A 20,141-nucleotide genomic window follows, 5' to 3' on the forward strand; every position below is an offset into this window, starting at 1 on the left:
AAGAACCTGAATGATCAGAGAAGCAGTGGAGAAGTGACTAGTGACCGCCCATCTCTTTTGTTCCTCCATCCAAAAGGGCCAAGGGCCCAGACCCTCTCTCAGACCTGCCCTACTACCTCCTGTGTCTATCTGTCCTCAGTCCTCCAAAACCTCTATGGTTAATTTTGGTCAGCTAGTAGCTAGCTTTGCCCTGATTCAAAACAAACTTTATTATCAGTCTTGGGAGCATCAGAATGCAATCAAAGTATCACACAACACTTTACCATGGTGAAACCTGCTAGACAGGCCAACCAAATGACTAGAAATCACAAAATGGCACATATCAACTACATGGTCCCTGACATGTGCTGTGGGATGTCCTGAATGCTGTAAATATGTTGCTATGATTGATTGATAAATAAAATGCTGATTGGCCAGTAGCCAGGCAGGAAGGATAGTGTAGGCGGACAAGGAGAGAGGAGAATTCTGGGAGGTGGAAGGCTGAGGTAGGGAAACACTGCCAGCCACCACGAGGAGAAGCATAATGTAAGATACCGGTAAGCCACAAACCATGTGGCAAGGTATAGATATATACAAATGGGTTAATTTAAGATATAAGAACAGATAACAAGCAGCCTGCCACGGCCATACAGTTTATAAATAATGTAAGCGTCTCTGTGTGTTTACTTGGGGGACGTGAGTGGGAGAGATTTGTCCTGACCGTGGGCCAGGCAGGACCAGGAAAACTTCAGTTACAGACATGAAGCATGGGGAAAAACACATCACCCAGGTAGCATTCTTCCCGATGTAAAAGGTCAGTCTATCCATGAGAAACTGCTACGAAGGACACTGTACAGAGCTGAGCAGCTTATTATCAAGTGTCATGATCAAGACACTAGACTAGTGAACACTCTTAAGGTGATACAAGGGGAATATTAGGGCCAGGTGGGGGAGGCCCCTCACCCCTAAGTTCTGGTTTATTCATCAGTCTTGAACCTATGATTTCTTAGTCCTGATCATGTTCCTATGGAGATATAAGATGTGGATGAACATTAAGGGTAGCAGAATGAAGGGTACACACAAACTCCACACTATATTTACTTCCCCATGTCCAAAATTATCCTCAAATTAAGATAGAAAAAATAACTGGGAGGCAGAGGTGCTATGAAGGGAGAAATCCAAGGAAGACCAGCCTAAAGATCTTTCAACAAGCCAAGACTTAGGACGTCGCTCACTCAGACACACTGGTTTAACGCTTTTATTTTTAACCCCGCGTTGGTAGTACAAAATTCATAAAAAGTACAAACCAGACAGTTAAAAATACATTTGACACTGGAAACAGTGAAAATTTTTCTTTACAATTTGTTTTTTCTACATCAAGGTGGCAAGTGACTCCTTCGTCACACCAAGAAGCTACCCATCATTAGTGTTGTGGACAGTGAGCTCGTCTCGGATCCCCGATCCTTCTCAGGAAGAGGGAGAAGGTGGGACCCATAAACGTCAGTGGGGCTGGGGACACTCCAGATTCTCACCGGACGGTACAAACCAGTACGACACTTACTGACTGAAAAGTGTTGAAGGCTGAACTTTTGGCATCTCTGGAAGCCAGTCACCCAACTGCTCAAATATTTAAAAATGTTTAAAATGTACTCTTGGTATATAAATACGATTTTAAATATCTTTGCGTAGTATTCTTGGTTTTTTTTATTGCTATAGAAAGTGCTCTCTAGAGTGAATAAAATTAAAAAAATAATTAAAGCTGAAGAGTATCTTACATATTAGCCCATCACCACTTAAAGGACATTATGGTTTGTTTTTATGCAAAATGGATGTTTTGTTTAAGTGAAAATATTGGCTTAGCTGCACAAACATTACTCCCACGAACACACAGTCCTCTTCCTGGACCACGGTGAATCCTGCATCCACACTGGCTTCTCGGCTTTGCAGACACCACACACACGCCAGTCATCAGCGGCCAGTGTGAGGTCACATCAAACTGCATCTACCACGCACATAAAACGTTAGAAAAAAGTTAGCTTGTTTCCAGGAACAGAATCAATCTTATCTACAGAAAATACCCTGTGGTACACTTTTACAAAAAAATGTTTTTTTTCCTTTTTTCTTATTTTTGTGGAGCCAAACAAACCCTTTCTCTTTGAAATAAATGAAGCACTCAATGCGTCACACCCGTGGAGGCAGGGCATAGAGCTTGCCCCACCCCCACCCCCACCCTACACAAATACCAGCTGTTTCTGTACACTTCCGGGTGCTTTATAAACAAAGCTACGAGAGAGACCAACCTCTAAGAGTGGCTGAGCATGCCGGGAAAGTGCTCTACCACTGAGCTACATCCCAGCTCTCTTTTCACTTTTTTGTTTTGAGACAGGGTCTGGCTCAGTCACCCAGGCTATCCCTTAACTCTCTCTGTAGCCCACGCAGGCCTTGAACTTGCAGCCTTCCTCAGAAGCCTCTACTGAGCATCAGTTACAAGAAGAACCGCAGGACCCAGAGTAAAACCCACAGAGGTCTCAGCAGGGGCTCATTTACTTAAGGAGTGTTTTGTTTTGGTCTCTGGTTGTCAAAACTGATTTTTTTTTAGAGTGACTTTAAACCATTTCCCCTTTTACTCAAATACTAAAGGAGAACTGTTTAGATTAAGTGAAATAAAAACAGTAATAGTCTCTGTATTTTCTAAGTGACCCAAGAGTGACAGGCGTGGCCAGATGGCAGCAGGAGTCAATGCTGAATTCTTGGTCCAGGAATCCTAAGTCTCCAGGGCTGTGGTTTCCATCTGATTCCATGATCTCCTGGGGGATGGGCTTCTGAGCACTCACTAGATGTTTCCAAGGACCCCTTTTGGAAAGGGTCTTCTGTAACAGCCCAACTGTGAATACGAAGATCTTATAACCAGTATCAAAATGGAATCTGGCTTGAGTAACAGACGTGAACACACCAGCAGAAGCTCAGGCCGTGAACGGCTCCGCTGTTCATAAGGTCGTGATTCCAAGGGAGGAGCTGCTTGTGTACGGAACAGCCGGGAATGGGCAACCGGGAACCATGGTGGGTGGCTAGGGACGGTCCACAAGTACAAAAAAATAAAATGAGCTCTTTCCCTCTGGGAAACCGAACTAAAATTCCCATCAGACTTTGAAGTCCCAAACTTCTTTCAAAGCAAACTGAATTCCGTGTTCAGCATAGCAAAAATATTCCCTTTTGGGTTTGAGCCACATGCCCATTGACTTCATGATAGAAACTGTAAAAAACATATAAAAATATTCCCCAGTCAACTTCATATCTTGCGAGTTTGGAGTCTCTTAGAACGCTTCAAGAAAGCCACTGCTGCAAGAGAAAACAAGAAAAAATGTGAAGCTGTAATAAAAGGGAACCATACCACAAGCTGATCTGCCTGAGGATGTAAACCACAGGAAAGCTGTGATCCCTCCGCACCCCAGCTGACCGCATCTCACTTCTCCCTTCCCCATCACACATTTCCTTCCAGAATTTAGTCTAAGGACGTTTAAGTACCACCCCTGCAAAGGACCCTTTCACAGGGGTCACCTAAGACCATCCGAAAACAGATATTTACATTACAATTCATAACAGTAGAAAAATGACAGTTACGAAGTAGCAATGGAATAATTTTATGGGTGGGGTCACCACAACATGAGGAGCTGTGTTCAAGGGTCGCAGCATTAGGAAGGTTGAGAACCACTGCCCTGGAGTCTGAGAACCAAGGAAACAAGACCGTGTTCACATCAGCTCCCCCTGTGATCCCTGCTTCACGTCTCCAGGGAAACAGGCACTTGAGCCCTGCCCTCAGCTGCCATATCAGGAGCTGCAGAGAGATGACCTCAGCCATACTTATGAAATGGCTTTTCCTCTAATTGACAGCTTTATACCCTTTTATTCTGAAGACTGAGATAGCCCAGGACAGGACTGAAATTCTAAAGATGTCACTGTATACTGAAACATGCATACTGTGCAAGAAACCTATGCAAGGTTAAGGAGCAAAGCGGTCTCTCGTCCACCACACGTTTGCCTACAAACACTGAACAAAAAAGAAGAGGCTAGCTTGCAGAAACATGAAGGACTAACAAGAGTTAGCTGCTAAATCTTAGTTTAAGAACATACTATTGCCGGGCGGTGGTGGTGTACCCCTTTAATCCCAGCACTTGGGTGGCAGAGGCAGGCCAGCCTGGTCTACAGAGTGAACTCCAAGACAGTCAGGGCTACATAGAGAACCCCTGTCTCTAAAAACAAACAAACAACAAAAGCATATTGTTTACAAGGCAGGTCTGGGGGCACAGATTTATAATCTGAGCTAGAGGGTGTGGGCCACACACTAAGTTCAAGACCAAATCAGGCAGCTTAATGAGACCCAATGATAGGTAAAGAGAGAGCTCAGGGGAGAAGCATTTGCCTAGTGTGTAAGGCCCCGGGTTCGATCCGCAATAACTAACATACAGGGGAGGGGAGGAGGAAGAGAAGGAGGAAGGGGAGGAAGAAGAGAGGGAGGGAGGGGAGGAGGAAGAGAGGGAGGGAGGGGAGGAGGAAGAGAGGGAGGGAGGGGAGGAAGAAGAGAGGGAGGGAGGGGAGGAGGAAGAGAGGGGGGAGGGGAGGAGGAAGAGAGGGGGGAGGGGAGGAGGAAGAGGGAGGGAGGACAAAAATTTACCCTCTAAGATATGTACTCTAAGATGATCCATTATTTTAAAGATATATTTATTTTTATCTTATATGATGAGTGTTTGCCGGAATACATGTTTATATACGGAGCTGGTGCCCACGGAGGGCAGAAGAGTGTTAGATAACCAGGAACTGAAGTTAAGGATGGACACGAGCCATGCTCAGAACTGAACCCAGATCACCTCCAAGAGCAGCCAGTGCTCTTCACCACTGAGCAAGGAAATAAAGTTGTTGTGGGATGGTCTGTATGTCAAGTGTGTTGCTGATTGGTCAGTAAATAAATCACTGATTGGCCATTGGCTAGGCAGGAAGTATAGGCGGGACAAGGAAAAGAATTCTGGGGAGTGGAAGGCGGAGAGGGAGACACTGCCAGCCGCCATCAGGACAAGGAAGATGTAAGGTACCAGTAAGCCATGAGCCATGTGGCAAAGTAAAGATTAATAGAAATGGGCTAAATATAAGAGTAAGAGCTAGACAATAACAGGCCTGAGCTAATGGCCAAGCAGTTTAAATAATGTAAGAGTCTGTATGTTTATTTTATAAGTGGGCTCTGAGACTGGCGGGACTTGGTGGCGGGAGCTGGAGAAAAATTCTCCAGCAACAAATGGCGTCCAACGTGGTGGCAAGAGTTTCCACCTAAAAACTTAGAAAAAAGATTCTAAAACGGAACTAAAAACAGCTTCCTAATTGTCTCTCTCAAATAAGCGGCAGCTGCCGGTTTGAGCTACTGGCGGGTTCCTAGCGTGCGCTCTCGACCTGCAGTATGGTGGGAATGAGGCCTCTGCAAGTAGCACATTAAACTGTGTGGTGAATTTAGCCTTTGCTAGTACAAAACAAAAAAAGAGGTTTCTGGGCTACACGCTACTTTGGTAAAAGTGTAGACCCACTATTTCTGAGAGTTATGGCTCCCAGAGCTGGCGGAAAGCGGACCGCCGCCATGTTGGGAAGCTGAAGTGGGCGGAGCCAGCAGCCATAGCGCCAGCACCGTTTCAGGCTTAGAAGGCTGCAGTTTAAAGCAATAGGCTCAAGGTAATATAAAAAAATAAGCCACGTAAAGATGGCTACCACACAAAGAATCTGGATTATGTTCTCTTTGATATTTGTAACTGCAGAAAAACATTTGATTGTAAAAGCTGTTGAGTTATGCCAAAATGTATATTTTAAAGGTACCTTGACTTCAAAATTTGGATATAAGGATATGTTGCTTTGGAAAAGAGTCTCTGCTCTTGTTTCCACAGAAAGCCAGAGACTATGGATTTGTTCCAGATTAAGATACATCAGGTTTGACCAGCCAAGACCCCCTGAAAGGTCTCCAATGACACCATGGCCCAGATGACTCAACATCCAGAATGGTTCCAAGGCAACTGGCTCAGACGATACAGCCTCATGGACTACTCCATGATCCTAAAATTTTCTTCGTGTCCCCATAAGATACAGCGCCCCCCTCCAGCAGGAAGTAGTAAGAAAAGCTACGCCCAAATTCCCAAATATACCAAGCTGGCTTTAGAGATGGAATTGGCTCACTCCCCCTCTAAACCCAGACATATTGCTCAAAAAAAAAAAATGGTTAAGAGATTCTTGTGTCCCAAATCAGAAGAGCCCTCTGGTGTGGGACAGAGAAAAAACAATATTTTTATTTAAATCAGGTTGATTATAAATACAATCTCTTTCTAAAACAAAAAGGGGGATAGTTTAGATATGATAGGATGAAAGGGTAGATTAATGAACCTACTTTTAAAGAGTAACAACTTGTTTAAAATGTTTTGCATTGCTATAGATTTTAGTTTATTGATACAAATTTAAACTTAATTTTGTTATACTGTATATATATTTCTATTCTTGTTTGAGGTATTATGTTTATGTAACTCATTTAAAATTATAATGGATAATTAAAAAATAGATTAATAATTAGTCATCTATGATAATCATATTTGTAGCCATGTTAGTTAAGTCTTCTAGGTATACATAGTTATATTTCAGATAGATAGGTAGTCTTCAAACACTTCAAAGACCTACAGAATATGGCATTTAAAATGTTTTAAAAATTTAGACTTTCTGGACAGTGAGACATGTCTGCTCCTGACAGCACCGATTTACTTCAGAGAGGAGGATGGGCATCGAAGACACTCCATATGGAGTTTATCTTCACCTTGACAAAAATAGCCATTTGGGCAAGAAACTGTTCTTGCTTGGACTGCCTGATCAACTGGACATGCAGGACCCATACAAAGGTGACCACTGAACTTTGCTTGACAAAATGGTCTTTCAGGTTCCTGCTTTGCAGAGAAAACTGCCAGACATTCTACAGGACACAGAAAAAAGTGAATAAGAGACTCTAGGCCTGTGGGCTGAAGACAGATGCCCCAACTTTACAAGAGAACTTTGAATGACTGTCCAGGCTGCCAGCTGTCTCTGTCTACCCTACAAGACTCCTAAAAGTTGCTTATATCCTTCTCCATTTCTCAGGTAGTAATATATCCTTCTGAGGTCTTTGATGTGGTTAAAGACTAGATACTTACAATTTTCCTTAGTTATAATAAAAGATAAGTTAGATATAAAACCTTAAACTTACAAATAGAAGATAGGATCTCTTCTTTAATATTGTAACTGTAATTCTTGCTTGATAATTGTTTTGTTATATGTAATTTTACTATGTTAAAGTTAAAACCTTCCTTTTTAAGAAAAGAAAAGGGGAAGTGCTGTGGGATGGTCTGTATGTCAAGTGTGTTGCTGATTGGTCAGTAAATAAATCACTGATTGGCCATTGGCTAGGCAGGAAGTATAGGCGGGACAAGGAAAAGAATTCTGGGGAGTGGAAGGCGGAGAGGGAGACACTGCCAGCCGCCATCAGGACAAGGAAGATGTAAGGTACCAGTAAGCCATGAGCCATGTGGCAAAGTAAAGATTAATAGAAATGGGCTAAATATAAGAGTAAGAGCTAGACAATGACAGGCCTGAGCTAATGGCCAAGCAGTTTAAATAATATAAGAGTTTGTGTGTTTATTTTATAAGTGGGCTCTGAGACTGGCGGGACTTGGTGGTGGGAGCTGGAGAAAAATTCTCCAGCAACATAAAGTTAAAACTATATTAGAATTTTAGGACATTACCTAGGAACTATGTATTGGGCTGTTTTTATGTCTCCTCTTTAAAGTGACATTTTTATATCCAGGAAAGCAACAAAGTCCAGGGCAAGAAGGTCAGGCCTGGAATGCAAAACTTCATCAGAGTTAAGAGGGTGTGGTAACTCATGCTTGTAATTCCAGAAAGCTGGGGCAGGAGGATTGCCACGAATTTGAGGTCATCCTGGGCTACAGAGACCTTGTATCAGAGAGAGAGAAAAAAGGAAAAAGAAAAAAAAAATCACTCCAACCCAAAATTCATCACTAAAGGAACCATACAGTAGATTCCACTGACTTCTAGGGGTGGGCACTCAAGACCCAGGGTGGCCAACATGAGTGAAGAGAAGAGACAGAGGCCTAGATTCCAACCTAGATCCTTAGCTCAAGCTGCTGAAGGTGTGCCGTCCTCTGGCATCTCCAGCAGGGTTACTGGGGTTTGACCTAAACTGACACTCAGTGCTCAGTATGGCGTCCAGCAGTCAGACCAGCAGCATCAGGCCCTTTGGTACCATCCAGTTCCCTGCTCTAAACCATCTGGTTGGCGTTCTTCAACAGCTTTCTCCACAGCTGATTAAAACTGCCCTGTGCAGAACAAGGATGTGGAAAATCCACACTGCTGCTTAGAGACCTCAGAAACTACATGCAAATAAGGGAAGATACCTTGACAAAAGCCCGTGCAGTCTGGTCTTTGCTCACTGAACGGCAGCTTTGAGTTTCCAGGTGGACACCTGCCTCATCAGAATGATAATTTAGAGGGGGATGCGGGGGAGACACCACACAATCACAGATGTGTCCGGCCTACAGCCCAGAAGCCACAGGCAGCTCCATCCAAGGATGGCTATGGATGATCCAACATAAAATCCTAAACTTCCATAAACATCAAGATGGTGTGTCCTGTCTTGTTTCGGGTACCATTCTCAATTATGAGTTGTGTCAACACCACCATGCAATGTCAAAAGGTTGGACACATCACACCTGGCATGGCTTGCAAATGTCCAACTGTGGTCCATTCTGTGGGGAAATGAGGGACCTAAAAAATGCAGACTGCATTCAGCATGTTTTAACAACACCAAATTCTTTCCATATATTATTCGGGGAGACTGGATCCTTATCGGCAAACAAACCCACTCTGAATCAGCAGCACTTCTTTACCACTAGAAACCAACAAAAAACGTTCAAGGTGCTTTCCACACTGTCCAACAGAGACCAGAGCCTCGTGTGGCTGCCGCAGGAACCAGAAGAGGCCAACAGGAATGGGCAGAGGGCAGAGGAAGGAAATGTGTGCTGTAGCTCATGAGCTGCCTGGCTTTGGGGGAAACGTGATGATAGATTTAGATAAATAGATGTGCAAACTGGAAGAGATCGAGCAAGACTCTGCTGCGTGGAAAACAAGCCAGAAATCCCAAGAAGAACCACTTCCCTCACAAAACAAGACTGGTGGGAAGAACGAAGGCCTTCATTCCCTAAAGACTCACCAGAAGCGAAGGAAAAGATCGCCAGCTTCTCTGAAGCTTGTAGTATATGTGTGTGTGTGTGTGTGTGTGTGTGTGTGTGTGTGTGTGTGTGTATGTATATGTATATATGTATATGTATACACACACATATCTTAGCTGTAAAGACAACAGCATAATGACAATATCAAACAATAAGACATAGCTCACAGAATTGAGCCTCCATTGACGGATACACTTAAAATTCTCTCTAGTGGCTGGTCATTAGGAAGCTAAAAGGAACAGCTTCCAGTACTATCTTCACACCTCTGCATGCTATGTACAATTGAGATTCTTTGGTCAGAGTCCACCTTTAAATTTCTGCCATTTCTAGATCACCACCACAAAGATCTCCATCAGTGAGGCTCTCTGTGTGATTCCCGCCACCTCCCTTCACCCTCTGGACCAGTGGCCAAGTTAACTGCTGGCAGCCAGACACGGTGACACATACTTATAATCCTGGCACTCGGAACTCAGAGGCAGGAGGATTGCTACAAGTTCAAAGCCAGTCTAGGCTATAGAGTAAGAATCTGTCTCAAAAAACACAAAATAGAACAAACAAAACCAATCAGCTTGACTGGGGGGGGGTGTCTCATTCTGATGTGTTCATCCAGATTAATTATTCATTCATTGTCCTCTTGGACCTCAGAAGACTCTTTGGATGTGAGTTACACGGTCAGGCTCATGTTCACATCCACCTTCGTTAAAAGAAAGACAAAGCCTTTTGAATTTCATTACTAAGAAAGTTGGGCTGTGTGTGTGTGTGTGTGTCTGTCTGTCACTGTCTCTGTGTTTCTCTTTCTGTCTCTCTCTTTTTCAGACAGGGTCTCACTGTACAGCCCTGGCTGGCCTGGAACTCACAGAGATCCCCCTGCCTCTGTCCTCTAAGTACTGTCATACACCACCATTCTCACACTAAATTGGGCATTTTTCATGTTTACTGATCACTGTACTTTCAATAACACACAACACTCAGATTTTGATGAGGGGTTTAAGTAATTAAAACCTTAACTTTTAAATAGCAGTAGGGAGCAAGTGTTTACATATTTGGATTAGTTTGGGAGAAAAAAAAAGTGCTTTTAGATTTTTTTCCATTCAAAAATGAAATTAAAACAAGCAAACAAAACCTAACATGGACATCAGTGAATATTCCTGCAAATTCTATTTGTCTTCTTTTCTGTATAATGTCCATGAGAAATCAAGCCTTATCAGAGCCTTGGCTTGTGGTGCTTTGACCATTCTGGGAAGCCTGCAGGCTGTCCTGAACTGGGTTACACGCTAGTGGCAAACCACGTACTTAGCAACACGGGCTTACTCAAGTGATGAGAACTTAAGATTTACCTGCCCTTGGACAAGTGAAACTCATGTACGCTATGTGACATGCCATTGATGTCTAGGTGGCTCTCTACCTGGAGGAATAAGGACTGAACAGTCCTCAGAGTCTCAGCTCACCTCTGACCTCAGTCTCCACCGAGCTACCCTTGGGATCCCCAAGGTCTGTCTTTAGGGCCTCCAGAGTCCCTAAGCCTCTGATGCTCCAGAGTTTGTGGTGAACAGAGCAGATACTATGGCCCCTCTTCTGTGTCTTGTCAGGGCTAAAGGGGAGGACAGATGAGCTCTCTGTGTGGCAATTCATGGTCAGTTATAGAGAAGGGCCTAGCACAGGCCTACCCAGGAGATGATTTGCTTTGTTGACGACAAAACAGAACCTTCTGGTCTCTCAGATCCTCTGACCCAGAAAACACTAGTAATGTATCTCGGGATCTTCTGTGAACAGAAGCAACCTGTTGAAGAAAGGCTTAGGAAGAGCGCTGACATGGATAACCCCAAACTCCCAGATGATGGCCATAACTACCGGGAAGGCTCTATCTCCAACAATAAAAGACAGCGTTAAAGGCACCCAGCGTGTGGAGCACAGTCATGGCTCCGGCAGGGTGGAAGGGGAAGACTGGCTCCTTCTCACGTACCTGTTGGCAGAGGAAAAGCTCAACAGCTGGACCCACAGAGCCTAAGCCAACAGCTGGAACCACAGAGCCTAAGCCATCAGCTGCCACAGAAACCAACTACTGGAGAGCATCCGTGCTCTCAAGTGGGCAAAAGGACCAAGGGGACTCCATACACAGACATGCTGCCCAAGCGTACACATGCGGGCGGTACACAGGACACTCAGAACCACAGTCCCTTTTGGGGAACAGGATGGCGAGATGAGTCAGGGCTATAGACGAAGATGGAAGGAAGGCCTTTGTTTGTTTTTAAGATGTTTTTTTTTTTTCACTAATCCTGCAGCTCTTTCTATTGCTTTACTACTTTACCATGGGTATGCTCAGAATTTACTATTTCCATTGCTGAAAAAAATGACTGCATCTGTAGACCGGAGCCTAGCATAACCATCATTGGGGAGGCTTCATCCAGCAACTGATGGGAGCAGATGCAGACGACTCCCCCTCCCCCGCAGTCAAACATCAGGCAGAGCTCAGAGAATCCTGCAGAAGAGGGGGAGGAAGGATTGTAAGAACCAGAGGGGTCAAGGACACCACAAGAAAAACTCACAGGGGCTCACAGAGACGGAACCAACAATCCAGGAGCCTGCATGGGACGACCTAGGCCCTCTGCACATGTTACAGTTGCGGAGCTACTAGCATGAGTAGATCCGGGGGACAGGGGAGATGGGGAGGGGGGCTGGGAGGAGAGGAAGGTGGGGTAACTGCAGTTGGGACATAATACATGAGAGAAGAATAAACAACAACTAAAAATGACTGCATCTCATACCTTATAATACGCATTAGAGACAGTCAAGGGTCCAAGCCATCAGAGAACCATGTGTAGCCTCCTGTCACCATGACCTTAAACAACACCGTGGCGTCCCAGCGGTCCAGTCTCTTAACTCTGAACCCAATAGATCAACATGCGAAGGGAGAAAAATCTACTACAAACCCAGAACAGACCAGGAGCAGAACGGCATGTGTAGTCATGCGCACTGCTGGTCCCTATGGCCCAGCCTAGCGCAGTGTCTGGCCCCAAGGAAGGGCTCGACAGACTCTTGAAAGATAAAATTATGTCTGAGTTGAACTGTGTCCACAATCGCTGATCCTTTTCGATCTAAAGGTCTGTGACTTTGGTGTCCCTGGGTGAGGACTGAGTCAGGTGCTCACACGCTATCGGCCACCTTGTCCAGGCAGAGCTCTAAAAGCTAAGGACATCAGATGACTCCATGGGGGGGGGGGGGGCAAAGGAGGCGGCCTATAGGCTCCTATGTCTGCATACTTGGTTCCCAGTTGGTAGAACTGTTTGGGAAAAATTAGGAGGTATGGTTTCGGTGTGTCACTGGGGGTGGGCTCTGAGCTTTCAAAAGCCTATGCCATTCTCAGTGTCTGTCTGTCTGTCTGTCTGTCTGTCTGTCTGTCTCTCTCTCTCTCTCTCTCTCTCTCTCTCTCTCTCTGTGCCTCATGCTTGCGGATCAAGATGTGAACTCCAAGCTGCTGCTTCAGCACCCGCCCGCCCACCCACCACCATGCTCCCCACCATGATGGTCATGGACTCAACCCCTCTGAACTGTAAACCCCTAACAAACTGTTTCTTCCGTAAGCTGCCCTGGTCATGGTATCTCTTCACAGCAACAGAAAAGTAACTAAGACACTACCCCTTAATCAAAGCCAGAGGGTTTGAAATGCTTACTATTGTGAGGCCATAGGCATGTTTCTGGTTTATTTTCCTTTTCAAAGAGAGCAACATTGCCTCACATCCCACGGCTACTGAGCACGTGAGCTCCAGAGCTCCAGAGTGTGGATTTCTTTCCACCCTAAGATCTAGGAAAAGTCAGTCCTAAGCCTGGCTCCTCATCTATAAAATGGGGGTGTTAGTACTTCCCACAGCTCCCCAAATCACTGCTATCTCAGACCTTGACTGGACTTCGTGTCTTTCTGACCAGTCCCTGTATATTCCACACACAGGGGCCTGGACAGACACGCCCCCCCTCCTCCTCAGGTAACATCATGGCCGCACCTCCCACACACAAGGGACAGCCTAACCCTGGAAACCAAACCAGGTGACCCTATCCAAGCAGTTTCCTTTGATAAATATGTATTCAATGACCCTATAAGGCCAGTCAATTAAACTAAGGGTCTTTATTCTACCCGAAACTTGTTTATTTAATAAATAAACAATGTCTTTTCCACAAAAATTCTAAAAGCTAGGGGGAAAAAAGGACAAGCTGCTGATTGCAGCTGGCATTTCCCACCATCACCTTTCTCTGTGGAATTTGAATGAATGAATGAATGAATGAATGAGAAAAGCAATACCAAGAACGTGAATGTAAGCAAGGAGGGCACGCTCTGGAGAAGACCCCAAGTATTCTACCAGGCACTTGGCAGCCAGCAGAAGGGGAGGAGAGCTGGCCTCTCTCACTGAGCGGGGTCAGCTGAGGATCAGGAATGCTGACCTGGGATTGGCTGGATGCTTGGGAAAGCAGGCCTCTCATCCCAAAGCGCAGGGGCACCCAGTCCAAAGAGCCTGGGTCAGCAAAGCCTTCCCATCCCCTACAAGGCGTGGTGACTTCTAAGCCTCCTCAGCACAGACAAAAATGGCTCAAATTCCTGAGGGACTTGTCTACAGCTGGGTGTCCTGAGAATCCAAAGCTGTTTTGTTCTTAAGAAGGGGGAATTTACAATGCTCAAGAAATAGCCTAATAAATAACAAAGGCCACTGGGAAGGGCAGGACAGATTTCAGTAATAATGACGACGCCAAGGACTGATTTAAGAATTATACATATTCCTGTCAGGGAAGCCGGCTCAAGAAGGTTAGGGATGCCTGTAATCCCAGCACGCTGGACACAGAAGCAGAAGATGCAGATTGAGAAGGCCAGCCTTAACTACACAGCAAGTTTAAGGCTAGCCTGGGCTATGAGAGGGACACAGCTGTGTGAGTATGGTGATGTGCACCTGTAATCCTAGTTCTTGGGAGGCTGGAGGGGGGGGGGGGGAAGGAGACTGGAAATTCAACATACAGTTTGGGCTAGATAGTAAGTCCCAGGTCAGCCAAGGCTGCACAGCAAGACCCTGCATCAGAAAGGTCAAATGAAAGGAAAGAGGGTTAAGCAATTTGCTTATAATCGTCAGTAGTTAAGTGACAGAGTTTAAAGGAAATCTATACAGTTTAAAGTCCAGCTTTTAATCACCAAAGTAAACAAAGTAAATAACCAAAAATAGAGTACTTTCAATAATAAAAAAAAAAAAATTTTTTAAAAAAGAGATCTCTACAGGGGTGAGGGGGACAGAGGCTGGGGTGAGAGTAGTCAGAATGCAGTATACACGTGTGAAGTCCTCTGAGAACAAATTTAATTAATAAAAATAAAAAACAGAAATGCCTAATAATTAACTTGCTTTAATTTTAAAATTCTACCATAAAACTACTAGAAGAAAACATAGGAACAAATCTCCATAACACGGCCTAGGCAGGAACCCCAAGAATCACTCTCAACAAAGTACCCCAAAAATTGTACTTAACAAAGCACTCCAAGAATCACACCCAACAAAGCAAGAACAGACAAATGAGGTTTTATAACCCTGAAGCTTCCACACAGCCAAGGGAACAACAGAGTGAAGACCAACTTATAGAACAAGGGAAAATATTCTCATTCTCTCTCTCTCTCTCTCTCTCTCTCTCTCTATATATATATATATATATATATATATATATATATATATATATATATATAAAATGTGTGTGAGTGGGGGTGTGTGTGTCTGTGTGTGTGTATGACAGGGAGATAATATACAGAATCTATACAGAATTCCAACAATTCAACAGCAAAAACGCAAAACTCAAAACTAAAACCAATTTTAAAATGAGATGAACGTTGAAAACTAGTTAAGATTAAAAACGTGTGAAATGTTGTGCAACTTCCCAAGTCGGTGTTTTCCATGAGGCGCAGTCAGAGTGGGGAAGGAGGACACACCTCAGAGACGCGCGCCAGAGGATGCGAGCTGCAGCATCATTTTTAGAACAAGCCAGAGAGCAAGGACAATGAAGACAAGGCTGTGGCATCTGGAGACTGAAAGCAATCCGATTTATTTAACTTTGAAGAACAAAAGCTCATTCTTCTAAGGGAAAAATCAAAACACATTTTCTGTGTGTGTGTGTGTGTGGGGGGAACCATTTTGACGGCATTGCCAAAATAAACCAGGCGGAATGTAAGTCAGAATGAGATACAAAAGGAGTTCAAGCCACAGGGGCAGGGAGGGGATGGGCAGAAGGAGAGGACAAACAGACTTTGTTTTTAAAAGAGGGAAGGAGAGAGGGAAAGAGAAACCCTACTCCGTCTGATGTGCTCTATGTAGAACACGCAGTGGTCCTTGGTAGCTCTAAGGGTCAGCTCCAGGACCTCCAGGGACACAAAGAGCTGTGGGTGCCCAGTCCCCTGTATAAGAAGGGACAGTATTTGCATATCACCTGCACATGTCCTCCTGCAAATTCTAAATCATCTCTAGATTGCTTACAATACCAAACGCAAATGCAAGTAAATGCTATGTAAATCGTTATCGTGCTGTGTTGTTTAGGGGACCATGGCATGGGAAGAGAGTCGTATGTGTGCAGTACAGAGGACTTGGTGAGAGACTTTCAGTTGCATATTGGATGAATCCAACAACAGAGCATCTGTGGATATGGGAAACTGACTTCCCCAAGCATAGGTTCTGTTAAAAACAAGAAAGAAGGCGGGGGCGGGGAGTGGGGGTGAGCAGGGAGGAAGAACCTTATAGTGAATGTACAGTAAATTAAGGTACTGTGGTTAAAACCCAATTTAAACAAGCTACCTTTAAGGGGAAAAATACAACTTCAAAGACTAAGTCAACTACATAAAAACAGGACAGCCTTTTACTGCTTTATGAGCTTCTCCCCCCAGACTGGGTCTCACTGTGTAGCCGCAGCAGACCATTAGACACTATGTAGAGCAGGCTGCTCTCCAGCTCACAGATCGGCCTGCCTCTGCCTCCCGAGGACTGGGAATAAAGGCCTGCATGCATCTCACACCCAACTACTGCTACGTTTTATGGCAAATCTTCTCACTCCGTCCAGAACCAGAGATTTTAGCCCAGATGAAAACTCCCAGGTTTTCTCGGTTGAAAGTCAAGCCCAATTAACTGTCCCGAGCATACCTTCTTCAGAAACATAAGAAAATTAGTAGGAAAGTGTTAACTATTATCTAGTATTTTAAATACTAATAACTATTGCTTCCTTCTTTTTCTGGGTCCATACTCTGCATAATTCAGCATGGTCACTACCCCAGACCTGTTCTTGGACCAGGTTGATGTCTGTGACAGCTGAAGCCAGGCTACCTGGGTTCCACCCTAAACTCCACTAATTCCAAATGAGTTGTTTCAACTGAACCTCACCTGTAAAGCGAGGTACTCAACTGATTCCATGAATTGCAAATACTCAGTTACTATTCTCTGCTTTTGATTTTTTTTAGTTTCCATAATAAAAACTTTTCAATTTCAAAATCAACTACAGTAAATTGGAGTCTCAGAGTAAATGTTCCCGTCTTAAGACTACTAGGTGAATTTCACTCTTTTGGACAGCACACCACAGTATGGCTGCCCTCCACTGAGAGTCAACTTCATCATAGACACTCTTGGCACTTGCCTTGAATCAATGAATTAATATCTTTATTTCATATAAAAAGGAGGCATGGGCAGTTAAGAACTATTTATTTCCAAATGGACTCATGATGGAGCTTGAGCCTTCTGGTAGAACCCAATTATGTAATCCTGGTAGATGTCAGTGTGCCTTGTAGAGAATATCAAACTGTAAACCGGTTCACTGTGGTCAGGACTTCGGGTAATTAGATCAATTTCCTGAATCTGATACAGTTAGAAGTCGGGCCACGAAAGCCAGCTGAGCAATCTTAATTCCTTTAACCTTTCTAAACCTCGGTGTGGCTGTAACCAGGGCGGAGTGTGGCAAGAGGGTGCCCTTGCAGTCTGTTCCTGCCTGCCACTGGGCAGTGCTTCTTAAGCAGGCAACTTCTGCTGGGGGTGGTGGTGGTGGTCCCATGCACACTCAGCATGAGCCCACATTTCCTGCTGGGCTTTCAGCACCTAAGACTTCAACAACAGGTGTGTCCCTTCCCAGACAGGGACTTCAATCAGCTTCTCTGATTTACCCAGGTCACTCAGCAGTCCACGTCTAACATCAAAGGTACCACCAGCTCTGTTCAGTACTGCTTTTCTGGGTGATGGGCATGTCCTATGTCTGCAACACCCAACAGGGCAGACTCCAGCCTTGGCTATCATTTGAAATGTGACTAGTACAAAATCTAAATGTTTATTCTGAATTAATTTATATGTTAGTAGCTGTGGTTATTTGAAAGAAAATGGCCCCCAAAGGGAATGGTGCTATTAGGAGGTGTGGCCTTGTTGGAGGAAGTGTGTCACTGTGGGGGCGGGCTTTGACGTCTCTTTTGCTCAAGCTTCCCTCAGTGTGACTGTCAGTTGACTTCCTGTGGCCTGCAAGATAAAGCACTCTCAGCTCCAGTATCATGCCTGCCTGCACACTGCCATGCTCCCCGCCATGATGATAATGGACTGAACCTCTGAAACTGTAAGTGAGCCACTTCAATTATTATTTGTTTCTTTATAAGAGTTGGCCTCAGTCATGGTGTCTTTTCACAGCAACAGAAACCCAAACTATGACAGTAGCCTAGCTGACTAGAAGCTTCCCTAATAGACAAAGTTCTAGAATGATCTGTAGTAACATTCCCCAGCCAGGGCCTAGGGCCTAGGCTTCCTTCTCAGGAGCACCCTAGGCCGATTAGTCTGGCCCATCATCTCTATCTTACAGTCAGAGACCTGGGTACAAAGCTTGGATCTTCTCTCCGGTGACATGACCATTGATGCATAACCTATCTCCCCCCACCCCCAACCAGTTTCCTCGTCTGGGGTGACGGTGTGAGCCTCGTCAGGAAGCATTTATAATGATGACATGGTAGACATCAGCACTAGGTCCAGAAAACTAGAATTCCAAGCTAACAGCAACTACTGCTACTAACTATTTCATCGCCCTCTTTCCCTAGCTTCCTCTCAGCTGAGAAGCCGAACTTTTCTGCCTTGCTCTTCCTCTTTAAAGAAAGTCGCTAAGCCAGGAAAGGTAGCTCACACTGGTAATCACAGCAGGAGGCTGAGAAGGGACTTGTGAGTTCAAGGCCAGCCCAGGCTACATGGTAAGTTCCAGGCCAGCACGAATATAGTTCAGAGATTCTATCTCAAAACAACAACAACAAAACAAAACAAACAACAAACAAAAAAGCCCGTTTAGCCCCTAAAATAAGAAGTGGCCAGATCTCTCCCAACACAAGCCTACAAGAACCAGCTCTAAAGAGGAGCCAGTACCTCCATGCCTTAGAGAGTTAAGGAACACAGCTCCTCCAGATGACTTCCAGAATGTCGTCAGCCTTTTGAACCTGCAGACTATCAGAGGCTTCAACCAAAACCTCCTTTATCCCCTCCACTCACCCTCCCCCACCAAATGCAAATTAACTCAGGATACCAGCAGCACTGTCCAGCATGGCCAGGGTCACCTCAAGGCAGGTAGTGATGGCTCCATGTGCCAGTGAGACATAAAAGGCTGCCACGCCTGGCCCAAGCCTCAGTGTTAGAGTGACAGAGAGAGATTTGAACCTGGAAGCCAGATCCCAGCCTCAGGCTCAGCTCTGCCAGCTTGCTGTACTGTTCGAGGACATGCCTGATGCCATCTGCCCTCACACCCTTAATACGTGACAACCCTTCCATCCTGAACTTCAAGCCTTGTCCTTTTACATAAAACAGCATAAAGACAACAGATGCTCCTCAAGCCAGAAAGGAAGGAGTCAGAGGAAAGCTACAGGAAGTCAGTACAGGGAAGTGGCTGATTGGAGAGCTCTGAAAACTTCTGAACAAAGCAGAGAAGCGGTGACCTTGAGTTCTGAGTGCTTCAGAACAGCCCAGGGAAAGAGCAATGTTCCCTCCTGGTGGGGGTGGGGTCTCAGAATAACGTTATTACTTGAGTACTGCAGAGTAATATTCCAACTGGGGGTATTTGCCTCGATACAATAAATGAGGCAAATATGCTGTTTCCAATTCAAAACACCGGCATGCTTGTTCGAATCTTTTTCAAACACCGTTTCCTTAAACACGGTAAGAACACACATCCTTTGCTCTGTGGCTTTTGTTTATTTGACATAGGGTCTCACTGGCCAGTCTCAAAGTCACAATCCTCCTGCCTCAGCCTCCCAAGTGCCGAGACGGTCCTGTACTACCACTCCAACCTGGGGGTTTTGTTTTCTTTTTTCTTCCTTTTAAGCAGAAAACTTAATAAGCTTCAAAAAGCTTACTTGTTGTACATTCTAAAATTCTGGATTTTACTCTTTTTTGAATACGAGGATGCTGGAGCGACACTATGGACTTCCTCCCTTGAGGTGATGCACCTCCCTGCATGCTGTGTGACTCCTGGTTCACCAGTCTCCACCCCTCTCCATAAGGGGCCCTGGGCAGACAAGTAACGGTTCGCTGCCCTACAGTCACATCAGCTTCAGGGAAGTCCTCTCATTCCCCTCCAATGTCATTCCCACGGGGCCACAGACCCCAGAAGGGCTCCCTACACCTCCCCCCTCCTCTCCCACACTCTGCCCCCATGTCCCCAAACCCACAGTTCACCTGCTACTCCGTGTCACTCCGTTCTCTCTTCACGGGCGTCACGGGCACGTCGCCGTTGACACTCTCGGTCCCTCCGACGGACATCAGACTTCTCCGCTCCTTCTGGTTTGACTTGTGCTCCACTTTGGTGACTCTAAACCTGAGGAGGCAAAGGGACGTGTGACGGGGTTTGCTTTCCCAATAA

At 45.1% G+C, this 20,141-nt stretch overlaps 1 protein-coding gene across 1 annotated transcript in view; it reads right to left on the bottom strand.

The window, feature by feature from the left end:
• Positions 1–2,123: 2,123 nt before the first annotated feature.
• The window catches only part of Rell1 (RELT like 1), a 66,621-nt gene continuing 48,603 nt past the window's right edge, over positions 2,124–20,141 (bottom strand). Inside the window, exons 6-7 of the mRNA XM_059275066.1 lie at positions 19,958–20,096; positions 2,124–3,318 (exon numbers count right to left, since the gene is read on the bottom strand). Coding sequence (XP_059131049.1) covers positions 19,961–20,096 — 136 coding nt within the window. The 3' untranslated portion in view covers positions 2,124–3,318; positions 19,958–19,960. The remainder of the gene's footprint in view (positions 3,319–19,957; positions 20,097–20,141) is intronic.

The sequence above is a fragment of the Peromyscus eremicus genome, chromosome 10 (assembly GCF_949786415.1).
Source record: "Peromyscus eremicus chromosome 10, PerEre_H2_v1, whole genome shotgun sequence".
Taxonomy (NCBI): Eukaryota; Metazoa; Chordata; class Mammalia; order Rodentia; family Cricetidae; genus Peromyscus; species Peromyscus eremicus.